This window comes from Tiliqua scincoides, chromosome 2 (genome assembly GCF_035046505.1).
Source record: "Tiliqua scincoides isolate rTilSci1 chromosome 2, rTilSci1.hap2, whole genome shotgun sequence".
NCBI lineage: Eukaryota > Metazoa > Chordata > Lepidosauria > Squamata > Scincidae > Tiliqua > Tiliqua scincoides.
Window position 1 is genome coordinate 233,752,210 of NC_089822.1, and position 20,256 is coordinate 233,772,465.

The following is a 20,256-nucleotide window of genomic DNA, read 5'->3' on the forward strand; positions in this document are numbered from 1 at the left end:
ATACAAAAAAGGGTTTTTTAGTGAATTGTTCCTAATTTTCACAACGTTATGGGAAGTAATGACAGAATAGTGACAACAGAGACATTCTGACTACATTGCATTCAGTTGTTTGACAACAGTGCTCTCTTATAGTGTCTATGTGTTGTTTGCAAATTGGGAAGATTAAGGGTTGGTCCACATACACATCCATCATTCATTTTCTGATTGCTTGATTGCTATGCATAATGGGTGTCAGCTGAATGTATGAAATAACTCTGCTCATGACTGTAAAGTCTTGTGTTTGAGGTGATCTCAGTTCTACCTATGATGTCATACTTCTGATGGCCTATTCACTCATGCAAGTCATCCTCTGATATAATAGCCATCAAGTGATGGACAAACACAAGAAAATTTGATCTTCAATATGCAAGAGAACATAGGTCAGCCTGTGTAAACCATATCACATAACCAGCTCACTACCACCACCACCTGGTAAAGGAAATCCCTCTAATTGAATAGAGGCAACTTTTAAGAAGTGGCTTTCTTATATTTAGCAGGAGAACAATTGTCCATCTTCATTGCAGAACATCATCCAATCCAGTAGCTTAGTGGTTCCTGAACTGTGAGCTGTGGCTCCCCAGGAAACCATGGGAACTAGCCAGGGGAGCCATTGAATTCTCATAAAAAAACCTGCCTCGCTGTACAATTTATAGGATTGTATTGGGGAATTGTGGCCAATGGTCCAGTAGGTAAAGGGAGATGCCATTCAAAAAAGTATGAGAAGCATGGCAGTAGCTGTTTGGTAGTGTTTCTCTTGTAAATTGTTGGTTCCCTTGCCCTCCAAATTCTAAGCCCTTTCAAGATTGAGAAGCATCATCATCTTCCATCATCATCATTGTCTTCATCATCATTATCATCTAATGCAGGGGTCTTTAAACTTTTAGGCCAGAGGTCCACATCAAAAATCTGGCATGGAGCTGGGGGCCAGAAAAATAAATTTTAAATACAGGTGTGTGCCACTTAACAACAGGGATATGTTCTCTTATCCCCGTTGTTATGCGATTAGGCCATTAAGTGAACATTCAGTCGAATCTATTGCCTTTGTTGTGTAAACAGACACTCCCTGCCAGACACTAACTAGCTGCACAGGCTACTAGAGATAGACTGCCTCTTCTGTGCATTAAGAGCCTCTCTGTTGACTATACAGACACTCTGCTGCAGGTTATGGGAAACACAATTGCCTCATTAAGAGCAGCTTTATTGTGCTTTGATCACCGTCATATATGTGATCCGTTGTTAAGCGGTACACACCTGCATAAAATTATATTACTTTAGAAAGTTTCAGAAAGCCTAAGGTCTTAAGACAACCTTAAACCCTTCAGACAGGATTTTTTTTAGGAAAACCAGAAAGTTATTATTTTAGGCCTTTAGAAGGCATTCTGAGGGGAGGCACATGACCTCCCTGGCACTCAGAACACCCTCCAGACACAACTGAAGCACAGCTCTGGTCACATTTGGTTGAGCAGGCCACAGGCTTGCAGGGAACCAGAGGCTTGCCACGGACTGGATAGAGGCTTGTCACGGGCCGCATCTGGCCTCCGGGCCAGGGTTTGGAGACGCCGATCTAATGTCAGCAACACTGTCAAAGGGTTGTTGAAAATGTATTATAATAAATAATGACTATAATATATACTGTGTTAGTGTTACTATAAATACTATAAATTATGCTCCACACAAAAGGGACTCTCTTACTTAGTTACTAACGCAACAAAAAATTATAAAATGAAGAGTTTAAAAAGAAAGAATATCCTTCCATAGTAAATTCCAGGGAAGAAGTTTTTTTTAAATTCTATCAGTATCCTACTCCATCTGCTCCATTTTGCATTATTCCAGACTTGCCATTTCTCACTCCCATTACAGTCTTTTCAAAAATCAACCATTTTTGTAAATCAAAAAATGTCTGTGAATAGCAGGAGTGCCAGAAATGGCACTGCAAGTGTGATGCCTCATTTTGAACTGAATGGTGAATGTATGCCACAGTGACACTCAACTAAGTCACAAGTGAATATGCATGAACATCCTTGAGAACTGCATGAGGGATAATAGAGAGATGAATGCCATAATGTGCTCTCTTTTCTCAAGTGCTAAAATTATAGTCCCTGATGCATCTAGGTTTACCCAGGAAAATTGCCAGGCAATGATAACATAATATGATTTAGGTCATCATCTTAAAAAAAAATTGCTTGCTCAACTTCAATCTGGTTTGTAATATGGTAGATGAAAGATGCTCATGTACTTAAAAAATTCTGAAAACCTCAACTCTCATAGATAATCGACCCTGTGACTTTCATTATTCTGAGTGCTAATGGAAGTTGGTTGCAGTGCTGTTTTGACACTAGCCATCCTTGATAGACAAATGTCGTCTTACAGCACATGCTCTGGCAGGTAATGTGTCAGCTCTCTTATTAAGAAAAGCATTGGTAAAAAAAAATGCCACGTTCTCAATGAAGGTGTAAGTTAGAGCTTGCTTCAGATTTCTGAAGAAGCATAGTTTCTAAGTGCAAAGAGACTAGAAATGAAATAACATTCTTCAAAAAGTTGAGATGATTGTTTAAAATGATGGACTTTCGAGTTCTGAATCTGATACATTGCCAGGATCCAGTGACACAGAATTTGGATCACAGAATAGTGTGTTAACTCCATTACTGAGAATCAGATGTGGCAGTGAGAGATCAGATGGGACAACAATACGAAGGATACATTTAGGTTTGGATTCCCAGCACAAGCACTTTGATTACACTTAGGCTTCTATTCTATACACACTTACCTGAAAGTAAGCCCCATTGGACATAGTGGAACTTATGCAGGGTGACCAGACATCCTCTCTTTCCAGGACATGTTTTGTTTTTATTCTTGTGTCCTGGAAAAGAACTTAAATGTCCTCCTTTTTCCTGTGAATGGGCCTCTGCAGGCAGCGCATTGCCTTCTTGTAATTAATAAATCATATGTGTCAGGGCAGCAGGGGAGGATAGCCCTTGCTTTCCCGATAGCAGAGTGGCAAGGGGGCGTTAGGGGGACAGCACAAGAAGCAGGCAATCCCAAACAGAGCCAAAGAAGCAGACACAGGCTTGTTTGTTGCAGAAGCATGTGTTGGTAAAAGGAGCAGGCAGAAGAGCAGTCAGTCAAATGGTCCAGGAGTCAGAGATACAGAGAGGCACAGTCACGATAAGCAGACCAAGTCACAGAACAAACCAGCAGCACGACACGCAGAAACGTCACCACAGCAACCCACAGCTGGAGCCTGTTCTTGCCCCCATATATACCGGGGCCAGCCAATCAGAGTGTTGGCAACCTTCAGTCTCGAAAGACTATGGTATCGCGCTCTGAATGGTGGTTCTGGAACAGCATCTAGTGTGGCTGAATAGTGTGGCTGATAGTTTGGCTGATTTGGGAGTGACAAACCCTTCCACACTGGGAGCAAGTGCAGTCTGTCCCTGGTCTGTCTCCCTGGCTATGGGCCTTCCTTCTTTGCCTCTTAGCCTCAGACTGTTGGCCAAGTGTCTCTTCAAACTGGGAAAGGCCATGCTGCACAGCCTGCCTCCAAGCGGGCCGCTCAGAGGCCAAGGTTTCCCATCTGTTGAGGTTCATTCCTAAGGCTTTCAGATCCCTCTTGTAGATATCCTTGTAGCGCAGCTGTGGTCTACCTGTAGGGCACTTTCCCTGCACAAGTTCTCCATAGAGGAGATCCTTTGGGATCTGACCATCGCCCATTCTCACGACATGACCAAGCCAACGCAGGCATCTCTGTTTCAGCAGTGTATACATGCTAGGGATTCCAGCTGGTTCCAGGACTGTGTTGTTTGGAACTTTGTCCTGCCAGGTGATACTGAGGATGCGTCAAAGGCAGCGCATGTGGAAAGCGTTCAGCTTCTTCTCCTGCTGTGTGCGAAGAGTCCATGACACAAGACACAAGCTCTGTAGACCTGGATCTTGGTATGTTCCGTCTTGTTGAATCATACTCTTGTATGATCTTGTTGGACCATACTCTCTTTGCGAGTCTGGAAAATGTGGTAGCTGCTTTGCCAATGCGTCTGTTTAGCTCGGTATCGAGAGAAAGAGTGTCGGAGATCATTGAGCCAAGGTACACAAAGTCATGGACAACCTCCAGTTCGTGTGCAGAGATTCTAATGCAGGGAGGTGAGTCCACATCCTGAACCATGACCTGTGTTTGTTTTCTTTCAGTCAGAGTAGGGCGACCTCATAGTCACAAGACAGTCTTGTGACCCACTCTGACTGGCTGTCCAGTGGTGCATTGCAGCACTCCACCATAGCCTACGTGACTCTGCACACATCCTTCCAGGTCACATGGCTCCCACCTGAAACAGGTGCAGCAGCTGATTACATCAGCATACATATACAGTGCTGCTGTTCCTTTAATTTACATTTCACACCAGGCCTGGACATCGAGGCTCCTCCTGCCACATCCTGGCTTATAACAATTCAGGGCCTGGGATGCCAAAGGCCTGACAATATGTTCAAAATTTAATAATAATATAGTGTTTAAATTATATTTAATTTAATATTTAATTTAATAATTTAATAAATTAATAAATTAAATTAACTACATTAAATCAATATACAAGCATTTTAGCTTTTATTTTGTAAGGTCCTACATATATCTTGAATGTCCTGCATTTTGGAATGCCTTGCCTTCTTTTGAAGTTATGACATCTGGTCACCCTGGACTTATGGCCCAAACCTACATGCCCTCCTTGCCACCAGAACTAGCATTCCAATAGCAGGGAGTGCTTCATGGCTGCTGCAAACAGGCTGCTGGCAGTGGTGAAACGGAAACAGCTCCGCATGTAGTGATGGATCATTAGATGCTGATGACAGTAAGTTGGCAGAGAGGCAAGAAAGGGCAGGGGAGGGTGGCATGAGGGCAGAATGGTGGGCAGGGGAGAGTGGATCAGGACTGGGAAGGGATAGGTTCACTTACTGGACCCAATCCTGTGGCCTGAGTCCATGCAGACCTGTGCCAGCCATTTTGTTCTTACCACCCAGTAAGTGAACAAGTGTCCCTTTATTCCAGGGGTCTCCAACTTTTTCGGCACAATTGCCACATCATATATCTGACACGGTGCCGAGAGCCAGAAAAATAAATAATAAATACATGGCGAAATGATGTGCTAAGAGTTTGATTGAATACAAGAAATGGGTGGGGTGGAAGGAGGGGTGGAGCAGAGGGCAAACTGACTTGTACAGGAAGAGGGGGAATGCATTTTGAAAAAGGATTGTAAAGATGTGATTTAATGCATTCAGCCACTACAGATGCTGAATGGACAGGAATTATTCCATTGCATTACATTCAGCACTTCTAATGGCTGAATGCGGTAAATACCAATGCTAGGAGACCCGGAAGTATATCTTTTCAGTTATTTTTAGCCCTGAGAGGCTGCAGAAACATGCGGGCTGGACAGAATCCTCCAAAGAGCATGATTTGGCTCCCAGGCTGGAGTTTGAAGACCCCAGTCTTACACAAAGGAAGCCTCCTGTATTGCTCCTCTGCAGGTTGCCGCATGGTCCATTTTGGCACACCTGTTGTCAGCAGGGGGAAGGATAGGATTGGGCTATTATGTATAGATATGCATAGGATTGCACTTTTAGTATTTCTTTTCCTTTTCACTCTAGTGCTGTTCCAAGGAATGAAGTGCACTTAAAGGCTGGGCAACCGCTTTTGAGGTAGGGACAAGTGCTGCACAGTTGTCCTGCAGTTTAATAAAGGAAGGGTGTACTCTTAAAAAGGCACTACCAACACAAGTGTTTCACTGCAACAGTAATGTTTAAAGGATTAGACTGCAAGTGTCAATTTTTAATAATTTCAATCCATACCACAAGAGGCAGCAACATAATCCAATCAAATCTGTAGAAGTTTCCACTTAGTCTTATGTAAGAACACAAGAAGAGCCCCACTTAATCAGGCCAAATGCCCATCTAGTCCAGCTTCCTGTATCTCACAGTGGCCCACCAGCTGCCTCAGGGAGCACATAAGACAGCAAGAGACCTGCATCCTGGTGCCCTCCCTTGCATCTGACATTATTAGGTAGCATACCCCTAAAATCAGGAAGATGCACATACCCATCACGGCTTGTAACCTGTGATGGACTTTTCCCTCTATAAATCTGTCCAATCCCCTTTTAAAGGCATCCAGGACAGATGACATCACCACATCCTGCGGCAAGGGGACTAATTACACACCGGGTAAAGAAATATTTTCTTTTGTCTGTCCTAACTCTCATAACACTCAATGTTAGTGGATATCCCCTGGTTCTGGTGTTGTGTGAGAGGGAAAAGAACATCCCTCTAGCCACTCTATACATCCCCTGTATAATTCTGTATGACTTAATCATGTCCCCCCTCAGGCGCTTTTTTTCTAGACTGAAGAGCCCCAAAAGCTGTAACCTTTCCTGATAAGGAGAGATGCCCCAGCTCAGTAATCATTTTGGTTGCTCCTTTCTGCACCTTTTCCATTTCCACCATTTGCACTATGTACCTAAGACCCAATACAGCTCACGCTATATGGAGCAACTCTTGACCCCAGATGGCAATGTTCTTCCCCACACATTAAATGGTGCATCCATCTGGCCCACCAACCCCCAGATGAGCCTGGAAAGATTGACATTAGTTGTATGCATGGAATCCTGCTCCTGCACATGGATGTTCCTCTTGGATTAGGGCACTATTTATGTATTTAAAATATTTACATTCCATCTTTCTTCATAATTCAAGGGGGCTATTAAACACACAATAAAAATATTATAAAAAGCACAAATCAGCAAGGAAAAACATTCATATTAAAAACAGAGATTTAAAAAGTCAGCAGCAATCAGTGATAGTATTTATTTATATGTCACAAAATTTATATAATAAAGAAATGCTGGGTCTGGCAATAGCCTGTACCTGAATGGGAGAACATCTGGGAACAAAATGCCTTCTGCCTTGAGAGCCACCATGGAGTAAAGGTGGAATATAAATGTAATAAATTATGCCCAAGAACAATTAAAACAAGGACAGTTTTATGCTACAGAACAGCATCTGCTCAACTTCAAATACTTATAAACTTAAACATATCTTAATTTATACATTTAAAAATGAATTTTCAGTTGCCATTCTGAGAATCAAACACTGACTTCCCATTTCCATTATGAAGTCCAAAAGAAAGTGCTTGAAACCGACCTTAGAATCGGCTCCAGCCTTTAGAGTGTCTGATTTATTTTGGCCCTAGCAAAGCCTATAATATGCTAAGTATGGTATGGGGGAAGGGTGCACAAAAAGGGCTGTGTTGCTGCTTTATGGTCAATGAAATGGCATGTTAACATATCTTTGTCCCGGAGCAGTTCCTCCTCCTTTTTGGCTCTGGGAGCATCTGATAATTAAAAGGAATAGATTGTCTCAGTTAAATAGCTCAGCGGTTGGTGCCTCTGCCTATATAATTGGCTTCAATTATGCAGGTACTGCATAATTATTGAAATTTTCTTTTTTAATTTCCCATAACTGTAAAATGAGCATTAAACATTTGCACGGTTGGGTTGAAGCCGTACGAAGCTCTCACAGCGTTATTCTGAAGCTTGTGTCTCCATTCTCCAGGCAACGTGTGGCTGTTTTCACTGAAATTCAGCAGAGGAGCAATGACGTTGCCTTTTTCATTGCATTGTTGGGCAAACAGTGGTGTGTAAACAACGCTTTTGTTCTCCCCGTCAGCAACAGCCTGGCTTTACTTGGGAGTCACACCGTCATTGAGCTGGAGTGTCCAGCTGCTGAATGGCTTGCATAGCACAATTTATCCTCAGAAGCATTACGTAGTGTGACTTGTTCCTGTTTTTCACTTTTACTGGGATGCAGAGTTGCCAGGCAGCTTGCACCTTCCTCGGAAACCATTGCTCGAGTACAGCCAATGACCAGGCTGTTATCATGAAGGCACGCAATGATCTCACACCTACCAGGCCTGGTTCCAATTGTGTTTCTGCACAAATCAAACTGATTTATTCTGAGCCCTGCAGTAGCAGCACTTATCAAATGTTGCCATCCAGCATGCTATTGTCTTTGGTTCCAGCGATGGCAAGAGAAAAAGGGAAGAGATGGAATTCTCGACAGGTGCTAGCAATAGAATTTATTGTGGTAAACCCAAAGCGTTCAGTGTAGGGATGCTTTCTTCAGAGGTAATTATAAGACCAAATACTTGAAAAGTAAACAGGAAATAAACACTTGCCATTTGCCATGCTATCATATTTTGTCCTGACAGTGAATATACTTAAGGGTTTCTTCCCTTGTTTACTGATTATACATTTATTTTCATCATTGCCAAAATCCAAAATGTGCATAGTAAACCATTTTTCTGGCAGCTGTTCTCACTCTTCCCTTCCAGTTGTTACCCTCGTTGGCAGGGGCTACACTCACATGTTTTTTTCACCCTTTTCTATAATGTCTAATCTCAAGAACAAATGTAGGGTTGCTTTCTTATTAGTATTTACATTATTAAGGGTGCAATCCTAACCCGTTATGTCAGTGATTTCCAGCACTGACTTAAGGGCAATGCAGTTCCGAGGTAAGGGAACAAACATTCCCTGGCTTTGAGGAAGCCTCCATGAGTGACATCCAACTGCAGGATGCAGCACATGCCCAATTGGCACCACTATGCCAGTACTGGAAAATACTGACATAAGGGATTAGGATTGCGCCCTAAGATGTATTGTTAAGTGAACAATGCACCCTCAGAACATGCTCCCAAGATGCTCTCATGTCATCTTCCATCATGTCTAGTTTAATAGTAGGAAGGAACAAGAAGAGAGGAGGCTTAAACCCAATGTCCCAGCTTCTTGGGAAGAGGTAGTGCTAAACATACTGTTGCAGCCCAACCCTAACTGACTTCCTACACAATGATGCAGTGGTACCAAAATGACTTCCACTGTATCCCATGGGGAAGTTTCAGCATGTTGAGGCCTCCTTGGGGGTATTTGTTCCCTTGCCCCGGGATAAGCTCCAGCAATTGCCATGGGTCAACTCAGACCTGTGCCAACTGTATAGCATTAATCCAAGAAGGCAGATTGAACCAGGTGGTCATTGCCACCAAACCTGCCCCCTTCCTGGATCCAATCTGGCCCATCTTTGTACTGTTCCACTCAACCCCATTCCTCCTAACTGTGAGCAGCCTTACCTGTACCAGTGGGTGTTCAGAACCTGTCTTTGCACAGACCCAGCCACTTGCCACTTGAGTGGCCTAGCTGCACACACTGCCAGTGTTGCGTTTGTGACAGCCATAAAGCTGTTTATGCCAGCAGAATGCACATTCTGCTAGCATGTACGGCCTTTAGGATTAGGCCGTTAAAGGACTACAGAGGATTCCTGCTCTCTTACATAATATTAAAGATATAACGTCAATGAAGTTCATTGTAGGTAAATGCAAAGACAAAGGAAGGAACTTCTTTAGAAACGCACAAGTACGGAATTCATCTCCTTACATGCGGTTCTGTTCATTAGTTTAGATGGTTTTAGAAAAGGATGAGACACATTTATGGAAGAGTCTCTGTGATCACCTGTGACAAAAGGCAGTGAATTTGCAAGGGCTTGCTTCTTTCAGAGGACCTGTACGTTTCTATGGACAGAAGGACAAGGCTTGCAAGTCTTTTCTGAGAGCAATTAAAATATGATTTGAAAAACCAAATGATTTCCTGCCACTAAGGACTCAGTTCTCTGGAGGATGCTGTTTAAATTGCTTGCTTCTCAATATGCCTGCTGGCCTATTCCTTAGAGAGGCTGCATGGTGGGAATAGTCAGCAAGTAGCCCGAAACAAGAAATGTTAAACAGCGAGGACAATATATGCAACCCAATCAACCAAGCGTTTTATAAGCTCAGTACAGTTGCTTTGGGATGGAAGCTTGATAGCTTTCCTTAAAAAGTAGCATTTTGTGGCAGTTTTGCATCCTGAAGATTTATCTGTATTTATTCCAGATGTTTTCAAACTGGGTCACAATGAGGGTCTGCTTCCTCCCCCCCCTACAATTATGTCCACCCTGCACTTCTCTCCTAGCTGTTCTCCAAGACCACAACTGCTTGTCGAGTTAGATGGAAACAGCGTAGGGACTGGAAGGGGATGCAGTTTAGCAGTGGTGGGCAACTCAGACAGCTGCCTCAGAGAAAATGCGATTGAAAGGTGGTGTACAAATATCTACAATAAACACACACGCAGCATAATGCTACGGCACTAGCAAACTGACTGAGTAAAAATGAAACAATATAGCTTCTTTGCCTCTTTGTCATTATTACTGAATTCACAAGAATGCACAGCCCAGGCAAAAGTTTCTGCAGGAAAATCTACAGCAATGGGAAGCCTCGCCCCAGGTACAGCAGTGCTTCCCAAATTCCTACAAGGGAGTTGGGAGCACTGTAGGTGCATGTGTGGGAGGGGCTATGGCAGCAACGCAATCCCCAGGATCTTGCTGCTGCTGGGGGTGGGAGGTTTTTCACTTACCAGCAGCTAGCACCAGAGTCCTGGGGATCAGAGAGGGTGCCCAGGGAGCCCTCCACAGACTCCCTGTGCCTCCAAACGTATAAAAAAAAGAAAAAGGACCAATGCTTCTGGTTTCACAGCGAAAACTGGAAGTGTCCTTTCCTTCTCTTTTTACATGTTTGAAGGCATGGAGAGCCCAGAGGAGGACTCCCTGCACCCTCCAGGTCCCCTAGGACTTTGATGCTGGCAGCTGATAAATGAAAACCTCCCTCCCATCCCCAGCAGCACTGCATAATCCTGGGAATCACGTTGCTGCTCCCCCCCCCCTTAAAGGAGCAGGGACAAGTGCTTCCCTATCTGGTGGGTCGTGACCCACCAGTTTGGGAACCACTAATGTACAGAATTCTCAGTTGGTCTTTGATGAATGTTGCTGAACAAAGGAAACACTTAAGTTCACATTCATCTAGTATATGGAGAGTCCTTAGGAAAAGTACATAGTGCATCAAAGTAAGACAATTGTAAGTTTTAACGATCCAGCTTCTGAGCAGTGTACCTCTGAATCCTACACTCCACAGGCCATGAGTTAAATGCCAGCTTTTTGCACATATTTTTGCTCCTTGGAGTATGCAATCTGACACAGCACAAATAAATGCTCACCTGGAACTATTAGTTCAATCTCCTCTGACACAGCGGTGCCTACTTCATTGCTAGCATAGCAGCGATATTTCCCTTGAAAAACTGATGTAGTTCCATGGTTCTTGATTATGAATGTTCCTGAATTTCTGGATGTGACTATTCGTGAATCTCCCTGTAGATCAAATGGTTTCCCATCCTTCGTCCAGTTAAAACTGAAAAGATAAGAGTTTGGCATGAAGAATTTGGACACAACGCTTGAATGCATAAAAGGCGTAGATCCAAACCCTACCAGAAATATATGGCTGAAGAAATTAAGAGTTACAGCTCAATTCTATCCCATGCCAGCATGCAGGGCTGCTGGGGTGGTGCCCTCTGTATCCTGTGCACACTGTACTAGTTACCTCACCTGCCACTGCCTGTCCCTTATGGGACTCCTCAGATCTACAGTATGTCAGCTTTTTAATTGGTGGCATAGATTTGAGAATTCTGCTAGAAGCATATCAGGCTTGGAACAGGAGTTTGGAAATGGTGTATGTTGGTGTCGCTGTAATCCGCCCTTGTTCCACCCTAAGTCTCCCCCAATTCCTGACCTTTTTTACCTCCCTGTCGGTAGAAACCCACCAGCAGTCAGACTAACCAGCACTGTTGATGGTGTGCACTGCTCTGGATTTTGTACTGGTGGTAGGGCTCTGCAGCCTGGCAGAGAGGGTGCCAAGATGGCATTCAGCAAGGACAGGATTGGGCCATTAGAAAATGGTCTTTGTTTCTAAGTATTTTTTTAAGGCAATTCACTCTGACATGAAATATAAATGCAGGGCTGCAGACAAAATCAACAACTGAAACAAATGTCTTATTATGCATTGTGGACAATGCCACTTGAGACTACAGAGATGGGATTGTTATGTTTGAATGCTCAGGGACATCTCTAACTGCAGGGACCAAAAAGTCCCTGCATTTAGAAAACAGCATGTTAGGAAGAAAGGCAGACTGAATTGTTTTCTCTAGTTTGCTGGTTTTGTATGTGCAAGGAAGTGTTTTTTTTGGGGGGGGGGGAGGGGGGAGATAGGGAAATATTAATGAATGAGATCCCTCCTATGTATGACCTGAAACTATATTGTCCAGAGAAAGCTTAATTATTTGATTCTATTGAATCAAAATCTGGATCTTTTACTTGGCTAAAGTAAGGAACAATGAGTATCACAATTAGAATTTTGACAAGAGCTCACACTTAGGTTAGTGAATAATTACCAAAGATTCTTATTCAGTATGGGCTGCATTGCTTGGGAATCTTTTAAAAGCTGTTGAGACTTACTTAATTTCAACTGCTTATTAACAAAAACTTGTTGGCAAAAATTCACGTATTTCATGCCGTCGACAAGATTCAAGACTTTAATGCTCCTCATGCTGTGCTTTTTTCCCCATTGAAAATCAAATGCAATTCATTTGGAAAGATAAAAAGCCCAATCAATGCTACATGACATCAGGGGTCTAATTAATTGCAGAGATGTTTAGGAGATAATATTCAAACTCACTGAGAGCACAAATGAGTGACTATATGTTCACTGCTCAAATTATCCCACACTGGAACTGGGAAATGGGTCGTGTGCAGATTCTCAACACATAGTAAGTCAATCACTTTCATACTTCCAAAATTTGGGAGGACTGTGCAAGGTGGAGCCAATGCCCACACAAACCATATTATGGCAGCAGTCTTAAATGGATCATTTGAATAAAGAGGAAATTTCTCAACCTTTGGAGAATAAACAAGCCTTCCATTCCCATTTTCTTTTGCAACTTGAATGGAAAACACACAGGAAGGTATTTCAAAGAAACACAACAAATTTAATCACAAGGAAAACAATGTAATTTTTCAAAATAGGTATTGCTTTCTTTGGTCTTGCATAATGCTCTTTAGTATTAGGAAGCACTGAAATTATAGATAATATAAAGCAATTGTTTCCATTTCAGTTTCATTATTATTTTAAATTACAGTTCTTTTGTTTTTTAGTGTGCTTCCAACTTTCTCCTTGAATTTTCATTTTTTGTTCAAGACCTGAAACCTAGAAGGACATATGCTTCAAGGCTGCTCTTTTAAAGGTGATATGCTGTCCCTGAGGGCAAAACTTGGGAAAGCCCTTGAACCTTGGAGCAAAGGAAGTGTGAAATCTCTCCTTGCTTGACCAAGTTCTCAGAAGCTCCCAATCCAACAGAGCTAAAGCTTTGACAATATATGTTCACTGTATTCCCTCCTCTCAGACCTGTGCTAGTCCCAGTCCTAGTCCTGCCTGCAGCCATGTGTTGGAGAATTGTCTTCCCTCTAGTCACTGTTCTACTCCAATTAAGAAGGTACCTGGCCTCAGTTATGTCTAAAAAGCTGGAGGATTTCAAAGCTACTTTAATTTCAAACTGTGCCCTGTGATCACAGGGACTGAATAGTCCTGCAGCTTTAAAAATCAGGCTGTTAATGTTTTGTTTTTTTAAACACAGCCCTTTCTGAGCTGTGATTAGTATCCAGGACTTGAACAAGAAGCAGTTTTTATTTTTGGGCATTTTGCTTAGAAGTTCAGTGAAAGGTTCTCCCTCATCAAACATGCAAATTTTGACATTCACATCAAAACTTCTGAAAGTTTGTCCCCTCTAGTTGAAATGAAAGTCTCTGGATTATACTGTATAGATACTGAATCACATCAGATAAATACCAACCGAAGGGCACAATCCTAACTTGCGCTGGAACAGGCAAGCCAGGAGGCTTGTGCTGTATCCAGTGCAGGATTGTGGCCAGCAGTGGCTTAGCCAGAGACAAGGGGAAACTTTTGCCCTTACCACTGGGTAAGGGCTCCTTGCCCCAATGGGTCTCCTCCAACTCCTCCCCCCGCCCGCTTTTTAAACAAAGATCCAGGCTACAGTTCAGCACACCATTACTTAAGAATAACACCCATGGAAAGCAATGGGTCTGCTTCTAAGTAAATAGGGTTACAACTATGTGCAGCTGCACTTGCTCACAGTCATTCCTTGTTGCTTGTCTCTCTGCTGTAAATTGAATTGCACATTCCCAGTTATGTGTTATAAGTTGTATATTATATGCAGAGCCTCTGGCTTAACACACCAGGCACCATAAAGAAGGCGCCATAGTCTTCAGTTCTTCAAACAGATAAAAAGAAAATACTGTGATGAATGCATGGCTTTTCATATAGAGGAGATGAGGGCTTATATTATTAATACTAATTACAAACACTTAGCTAATATGAGGGCTACAATTTATAGAAATAGGCTGCCAAGGGGTATGCAAGTGAAAAAAAGAGTTTGGGAGCCACTGCAGAAGAACCATTAATCAAATTCTTTTCACTGTTTTGCACCAGAAGTGTCCTGAGAAATTCTTGGCAGTTGATCACTTTCCATATTATGTTTCAGCTTTTTTTTACTGTGCTGGTTTATGAGCATTGATTCATACACTAATTGATGATCAAAAACTAACTATTGGTGGAGATTTCACAGCCAACTAGCTACCTCCCTTCCTGCCTTGCTGACCTTGCAAGGCATTCTGGAGCACTACCTGCCTTTTTCTGCCATTATTCAATTCTTTTTCAAGCACCCCTAAAGGTCCTGTTGAGTGCCTCTGGGGGTACATGTACCCCAGGTTGAGAACGACTGTTCTGCTGGTATGTTGTTTACAGTACACGTACCCTGATCATGTTTACAAAAAGGTTGTGAAGACCAGAATTTAAAAAGTTAAAGAATAAAAATGTATCTTATGGTCTTTTACTATATTTTTAATAAATTAGAGACTGTAGAGTTCTTAGGTAACAATTACCGGTAGGCTATTTTTTAGGATCTGGCCTAGGGTAAAATCAGACAAAGACACCCCCCCTAAGTTTAAACCCCACCCCAACTTATCCGAGGGTCATTGAACATTCCATGGTTTTTGGCTCAAAACTTGCCCTCAACTTAGGGCCCCATCCTATCCAATTTTTCAGCACCGGTGCAGCCGCAACGGAGCCCCCAGGTAAGGGAACAAATGTTCCCATACCTTGAGGAGGCCTCTGTGACTGCCTCCCCACCACAGGAAGCAGTGCATACCCCATTGGCACAGCACTGGAAAATTGGATAGGATTGGGCCCTTATCTGAGAGATCCTTATAGGCAAGTATCTACGGCAATAGTTCTGTCAGCCGTGAACTATCCACAAGTCATTTTGGGACAATAATAGGAATCTCATTCAACACTCTGTCACTTAATCTCATCTCATACTCATCTCTACTCACAACAACTCTCACTTTATGAACACTGTATGTTAAAATCTACTGATGCTCTGGAAGAGTGAATTTGTAATCCACATAACACACAAATAATGTTACAGTAATATACTGTACTCCATTGAGTTTACTGATTATTTTAATAAGTTTGGAGAAACAGCCTCACTGATTGCATTTTCTTGAGAGCTTATATTTGAAAGACAGTTTATAATAAAATATTAAGACAGATAATATTATTGGCAACCTTCAGTCTCGAAAGACTATGGTATCGTGCTCTGAAAGGTGATTCTGGCACAGCGTCTAGTGTGGCTGAAAAGGCCAATCCGGGAGTGACAATTCCTTCCACACCGGGAGCAAGTGCAGTCTGTCCCTGGTCTGTCTCCTTGGCTATGGGCCTTCCTTCTTTGCCTCTTTGCCTCAGACTGTTGGCAAAGTGTCTCTTCAAACTGGGAAAGGCCATGCTCAGAGGCCATGCTCCAAGCGGGCCGCTCAGAGGCCAGGGTTTCCCACTTGTTGAGGTCCATCCCTAAGGCCTTCAGATCCCTCTTGCAGATGTCCTTGTATCGCAGCTGTGGACTACCTGTAGGGCACTTTCCTTGCATGAGTTCTCCATACAGTAGATCCTTTGGAATCCGGCCATCATCCATTCTCACGACATGACCGAGCCAACGCAGGCGTCTCTGTTTCAGCAGTGAATACATGCTAGGGATTCCAGCACGTTCCAGGACTGTGTTGTTAGAAACTTTGTCCTGCCAGGTGATGCCGAGGATGTGTCGGAGGCAGCGCATGTGGAAAGCGTTCAGTTTCCTCTCCTGTTGTGAGCAGAGAGTCCATGACTCACTGCAGTACAGAAGTGTACTCAGGACGCAAGCTCTGTAGACCTGGATCTTGGTATGTTCTGTCAGCTTCTTGTTGGACCAGACTCTCTTTGTGAGTCTGGAAAACGTGGTAGCTGCTTTACCGTGGTAGCGTTTGTTTAGCTCAGTATCGAGAGAAAGAGTGTCGGAGATCATTGAGCCAAGGTACACAAAGTCATGGACAACCTCCAGTTCATGCGCAGAGATTGTAATGCAGGGAAGTGAGTCCACATCCTGAACCATGACCTGTGTTTTCTTTAGGCTGATCGTCAGTCCAAAGTCTTGGCAGGCCTTGCTAAAACGATCCATGAGCTGCTGGAGATCTTTGGCAGAGTGGGTAGTGACAGCTGCATCGTCGGCAAAGAGGAAGTCACAAAGATATTTCAGCTGGACTTTGGACTTTGCTCTCATTCTGGAGAGGTTGAAGAGCTTTCCATCTGATCTGGTCAGGAGATAGATGCCTTCTGTTGCAGTTCCAAAGGCATGCTTCAGCAGGACAGCGAAGAAAATCCCAAACAAGGTTGGTGCAAGAACACAGCCCTGCTTCACGCCACTTCGGATGTCAAAGGGGTCTGATGTGGAGCCATCAAAGACAACAGTGCCCTTCATGTCCTTGTGGAAGGATCTGATGATGCTGAGGAGCCTGGGTGGACATCCGATCTTGGGGAGAATCTTGAAGAGGCCGTCCCTGCTGACCAGGTCGAAAGCCTTCGTGAGATCTATGAAGGTTATAAAGAGTGGCTGTCGTTGTTCCCTGCATTTCTCCTGCAGTTGTCTAAGGGAGAATACCATATCAGTGGGGGACTTGCTGGCTCGGAATCCGCACTGTAATTCTGGATAAACGCTCTCTGCAAGTACCTGGAGCCTCTTTAGTGCAACTCGGGCAAACAACTTTCCTACAACGCTAAGGAGAGAGATGCTGCAGTAGTTGTTGCAGTCACCCCTGTCGCCTTTGTTCTTGTACAGCGTGATGATGTTTGTGAAGCGTGTTTGTACAGCGTGATGATGTTTGTGAAGTACCCTCATGTCTTGAGGTACTTCACCTTCTCTCCAGCAGAGACAGAGGATTTCATGCAGCTCAGTAGCGATGATCTCTTTGCAGCACTTTAGGACTTCAGCAGGGATGCTGTCTTTTCCAGGTGCCTTGCCAAAGGCAAGGGAGTCCAGGGCCACGTGAAGTTCTTCTAGGGTTGGTTCACTGTCAAGCTCCTCCAGCACAGGCAGGCACTCAATGTTGTTCAGCGCTTCTTCAGTGACTACATTTTCTCTGGAATATAGCTCAGAGTAGTGCTGCACCCAGCGTTCCATCTGCTGCGCCCGATCCTGGATGACCTCGCCTGTGGCAGACTTCAGAGGGGCAATTTTCCTCTGTGTTGGACCTAGGGCCTGCTTGATACCATCATACATCCCCTTGATGTTGCCTGTGTCAACTGCTACCTGCATCTGGGAGCAGAGCTGGAGCCAGTAGTCGTTAGCACATCTCCTGGCAGTCTGCTGGACTTATATATATATATATATATATATAGCTATATATATATAGCTTTTTTGCTTATTTTTTACATGAAAAAAAAAAAATTTACACTTTGAGCACTATTAGGAACATAAACAATACCCAAATAAATGTGTCAGCTGTGAGGACATGGTGGATAGTTGTAAAATATTGTGATGGTTGGAAGGCAAAGCTGTACAAAATGTAGGCAGACTGCAGTTAACCTTGTTATTATACAATTATTGCTTCTTCCAAAATCAGAGCCCCTCACAACTCTTTTAATTATTTAAAAAAAGGACAACGCATTCAGAGATCTGATAGGTGGACCTCCTAAGCCACATTTGTTTTAGCTCTTATTCTTCACCCCTGGGAAGATTCCTCAATAAATCACTGATTCATCACTGTGCATTTGAATACAGCGCATACAGTTATTCAATTAATTCATTTTCTTGTTTGTACAATTTGCTGGTTTCATTGACTGCATGGAAGTGATTCTGGCAAACTTGTTGGCTAAACAGCGGGAGAGGAAGACTTGAAATAAATAATAAATAACATTTAATTTCTTTAGAACAGGCTCTCGTTACGAAGAGAGCAGGGATTGGGTGATCAAAGAGGGTGGATTCTTCTCATCCCTCCTCATAATATTCTCCTCATCTCTCTCTGCCCCACTGCTGACCATCAGTGACCCCAGATTTCAATTCTCTCTCTTTCTCCCTCCCTCCCTCCCTCTCTCTCCAGGCAACTGATGAAGAGACAGGGTCCAATCTACAGACTTCAGTTATGCTTGCTAGACACTCTGCCTTCTCCTCACAACAGCCCCCAACCCCATGACACTCAGTTTGGCAGGAGTTCCCTGATTTAATTGAACCATGTCTGGATGCCCTGAGGGGAGAAGTGAATACCCAAGTTGTCATGGAGCCTTTACATTTTGCATTTCATGTGGTAAGGGCAGGATAATGCAGTGAAAAATTGGACATCACATGAAGAATGATCACCAAAGGATCAATATTATGGGTTTCAAGAAGGCCTAGATGAACACATGTATCACAGAAATAATTCTGACAGCTACAGTTCCACATTTGTTTAACTCCAGTGGTATAGCTGGTGCTGTCTAAATGCCTATTAACCAAGACGTTCAAGGCATACAATCTCTTCCCAAGGGCTTTCCTACAAAATTAGAGTGACAAACTGGAAGTGATTGACAGACACTGGAGTAGGCTGTTTTCACTCTGTACTGCTATGTGTTTCCAGTTTGACAAAATCCCAGCTCCCGAGTATAGAGGTAAGACTACCTCATGCTAGCTTGATATTTTATCCATGTTTGAGTAGCCTGCAGATATAGGCATGCAGGTGTTTTAGTACAATATTACAATATTTACTACAATTTAAACTACAAATTACAATTTAGTACAATATTATTAATAAGGTGTTTTTGTTTTTTTTTGTAACAGTGACAACAACTTTTACAGAAAGAAACTAGTGTTAAACAGCAGGTAACAAGTACCACATTTTAAGGTCATAACTCTCTTGTTTATCTTAAAGTGATTACAGAATACTTACTGTGGGTGTGGGTTTCCTTTAGCTTCACACCTGATTGTAAACTCCTCATCAAAAGGGAATCCAACTTCGCTGGTTGATTGCTCTGTGATTGTTGGGAGCTGTCGCACTGAAACAGAGATGGGCAATTCAGATAAAGCATTCAGAAAGAATAAATGAACCAGAATGCATGCAAACATACTCTCTCTTTCTCTTCACACACACACACACACACACACACACACACACACACACACACACACACACACACACACACACACAAATACAAATTCTTCCTCCTCCTGTACAAAAACAGGGTGGAACTTTTGAACTTCAATTTTGGCTGGTCATTTCCTAACACAATCACAGTTTATTGACTATTTTACTATGGTCTAATTAATTAATACCCCTTTCATTTTATTGGATTATATTTATGACATACTGCCATACCTGTTCTTGAAACTGTGCAGAGATAAATGAACAGTCAGGTTTCTGCTTGAAAGAGTTTATACATCAGACAACAATATAGCTACAGCCAGCTTGAAGATAATAATAGCCTTATATACAGTGGAACTGTTCCGGAACCCCAGTTGAAACCTATATCAGTGGATACTGGGAGTCCACAGTTAAATGCCTTGTAACAAGATATAGATGCTATACTGCTTTCAGCCACAAGATGGAATGAATAATGGAATCTAATGGAATGAAATTATTCCATACAGAGCATTCTGGGGCAAAAATGGGGGAGCAAGAAACTTGGAAGTGAGTCTTTAAAGCTATCTTTAACCCTGAGAAGCTTGCAACTGGTGCGGTATGAACTGGTGCAGCACGAACAGGACAAAGGTAGGAAATGGGATTTTAGCACTTTTTCCTCTTGTTACAAGGCATTTTAAAGATGGACCCCCGGTATCAGTGGTGAATCAAATCAGTGGATAAAGATTCCACCTGTATAAGGCCATCTGAAGCGTGGCGTTCTGATGCTTCCGGAGAGTATTCTGA

The 20,256-nt window shown here is 43.0% G+C and overlaps 1 protein-coding gene across 1 annotated transcript in view; it reads right to left on the reverse strand.

The window, feature by feature from the left end:
• The window catches only part of CHL1 (cell adhesion molecule L1 like), a 109,254-nt gene that overhangs the window by 79,827 nt on the left and 9,171 nt on the right, over nt 1–20,256 (reverse strand). Inside the window, exons 2-3 of the mRNA XM_066618471.1 lie at nt 19,282–19,387; nt 11,145–11,335 (exon numbers count right to left, since the gene is read on the reverse strand). Coding sequence (XP_066474568.1) covers nt 11,145–11,335; nt 19,282–19,387 — 297 coding nt within the window. The remainder of the gene's footprint in view (nt 1–11,144; nt 11,336–19,281; nt 19,388–20,256) is intronic.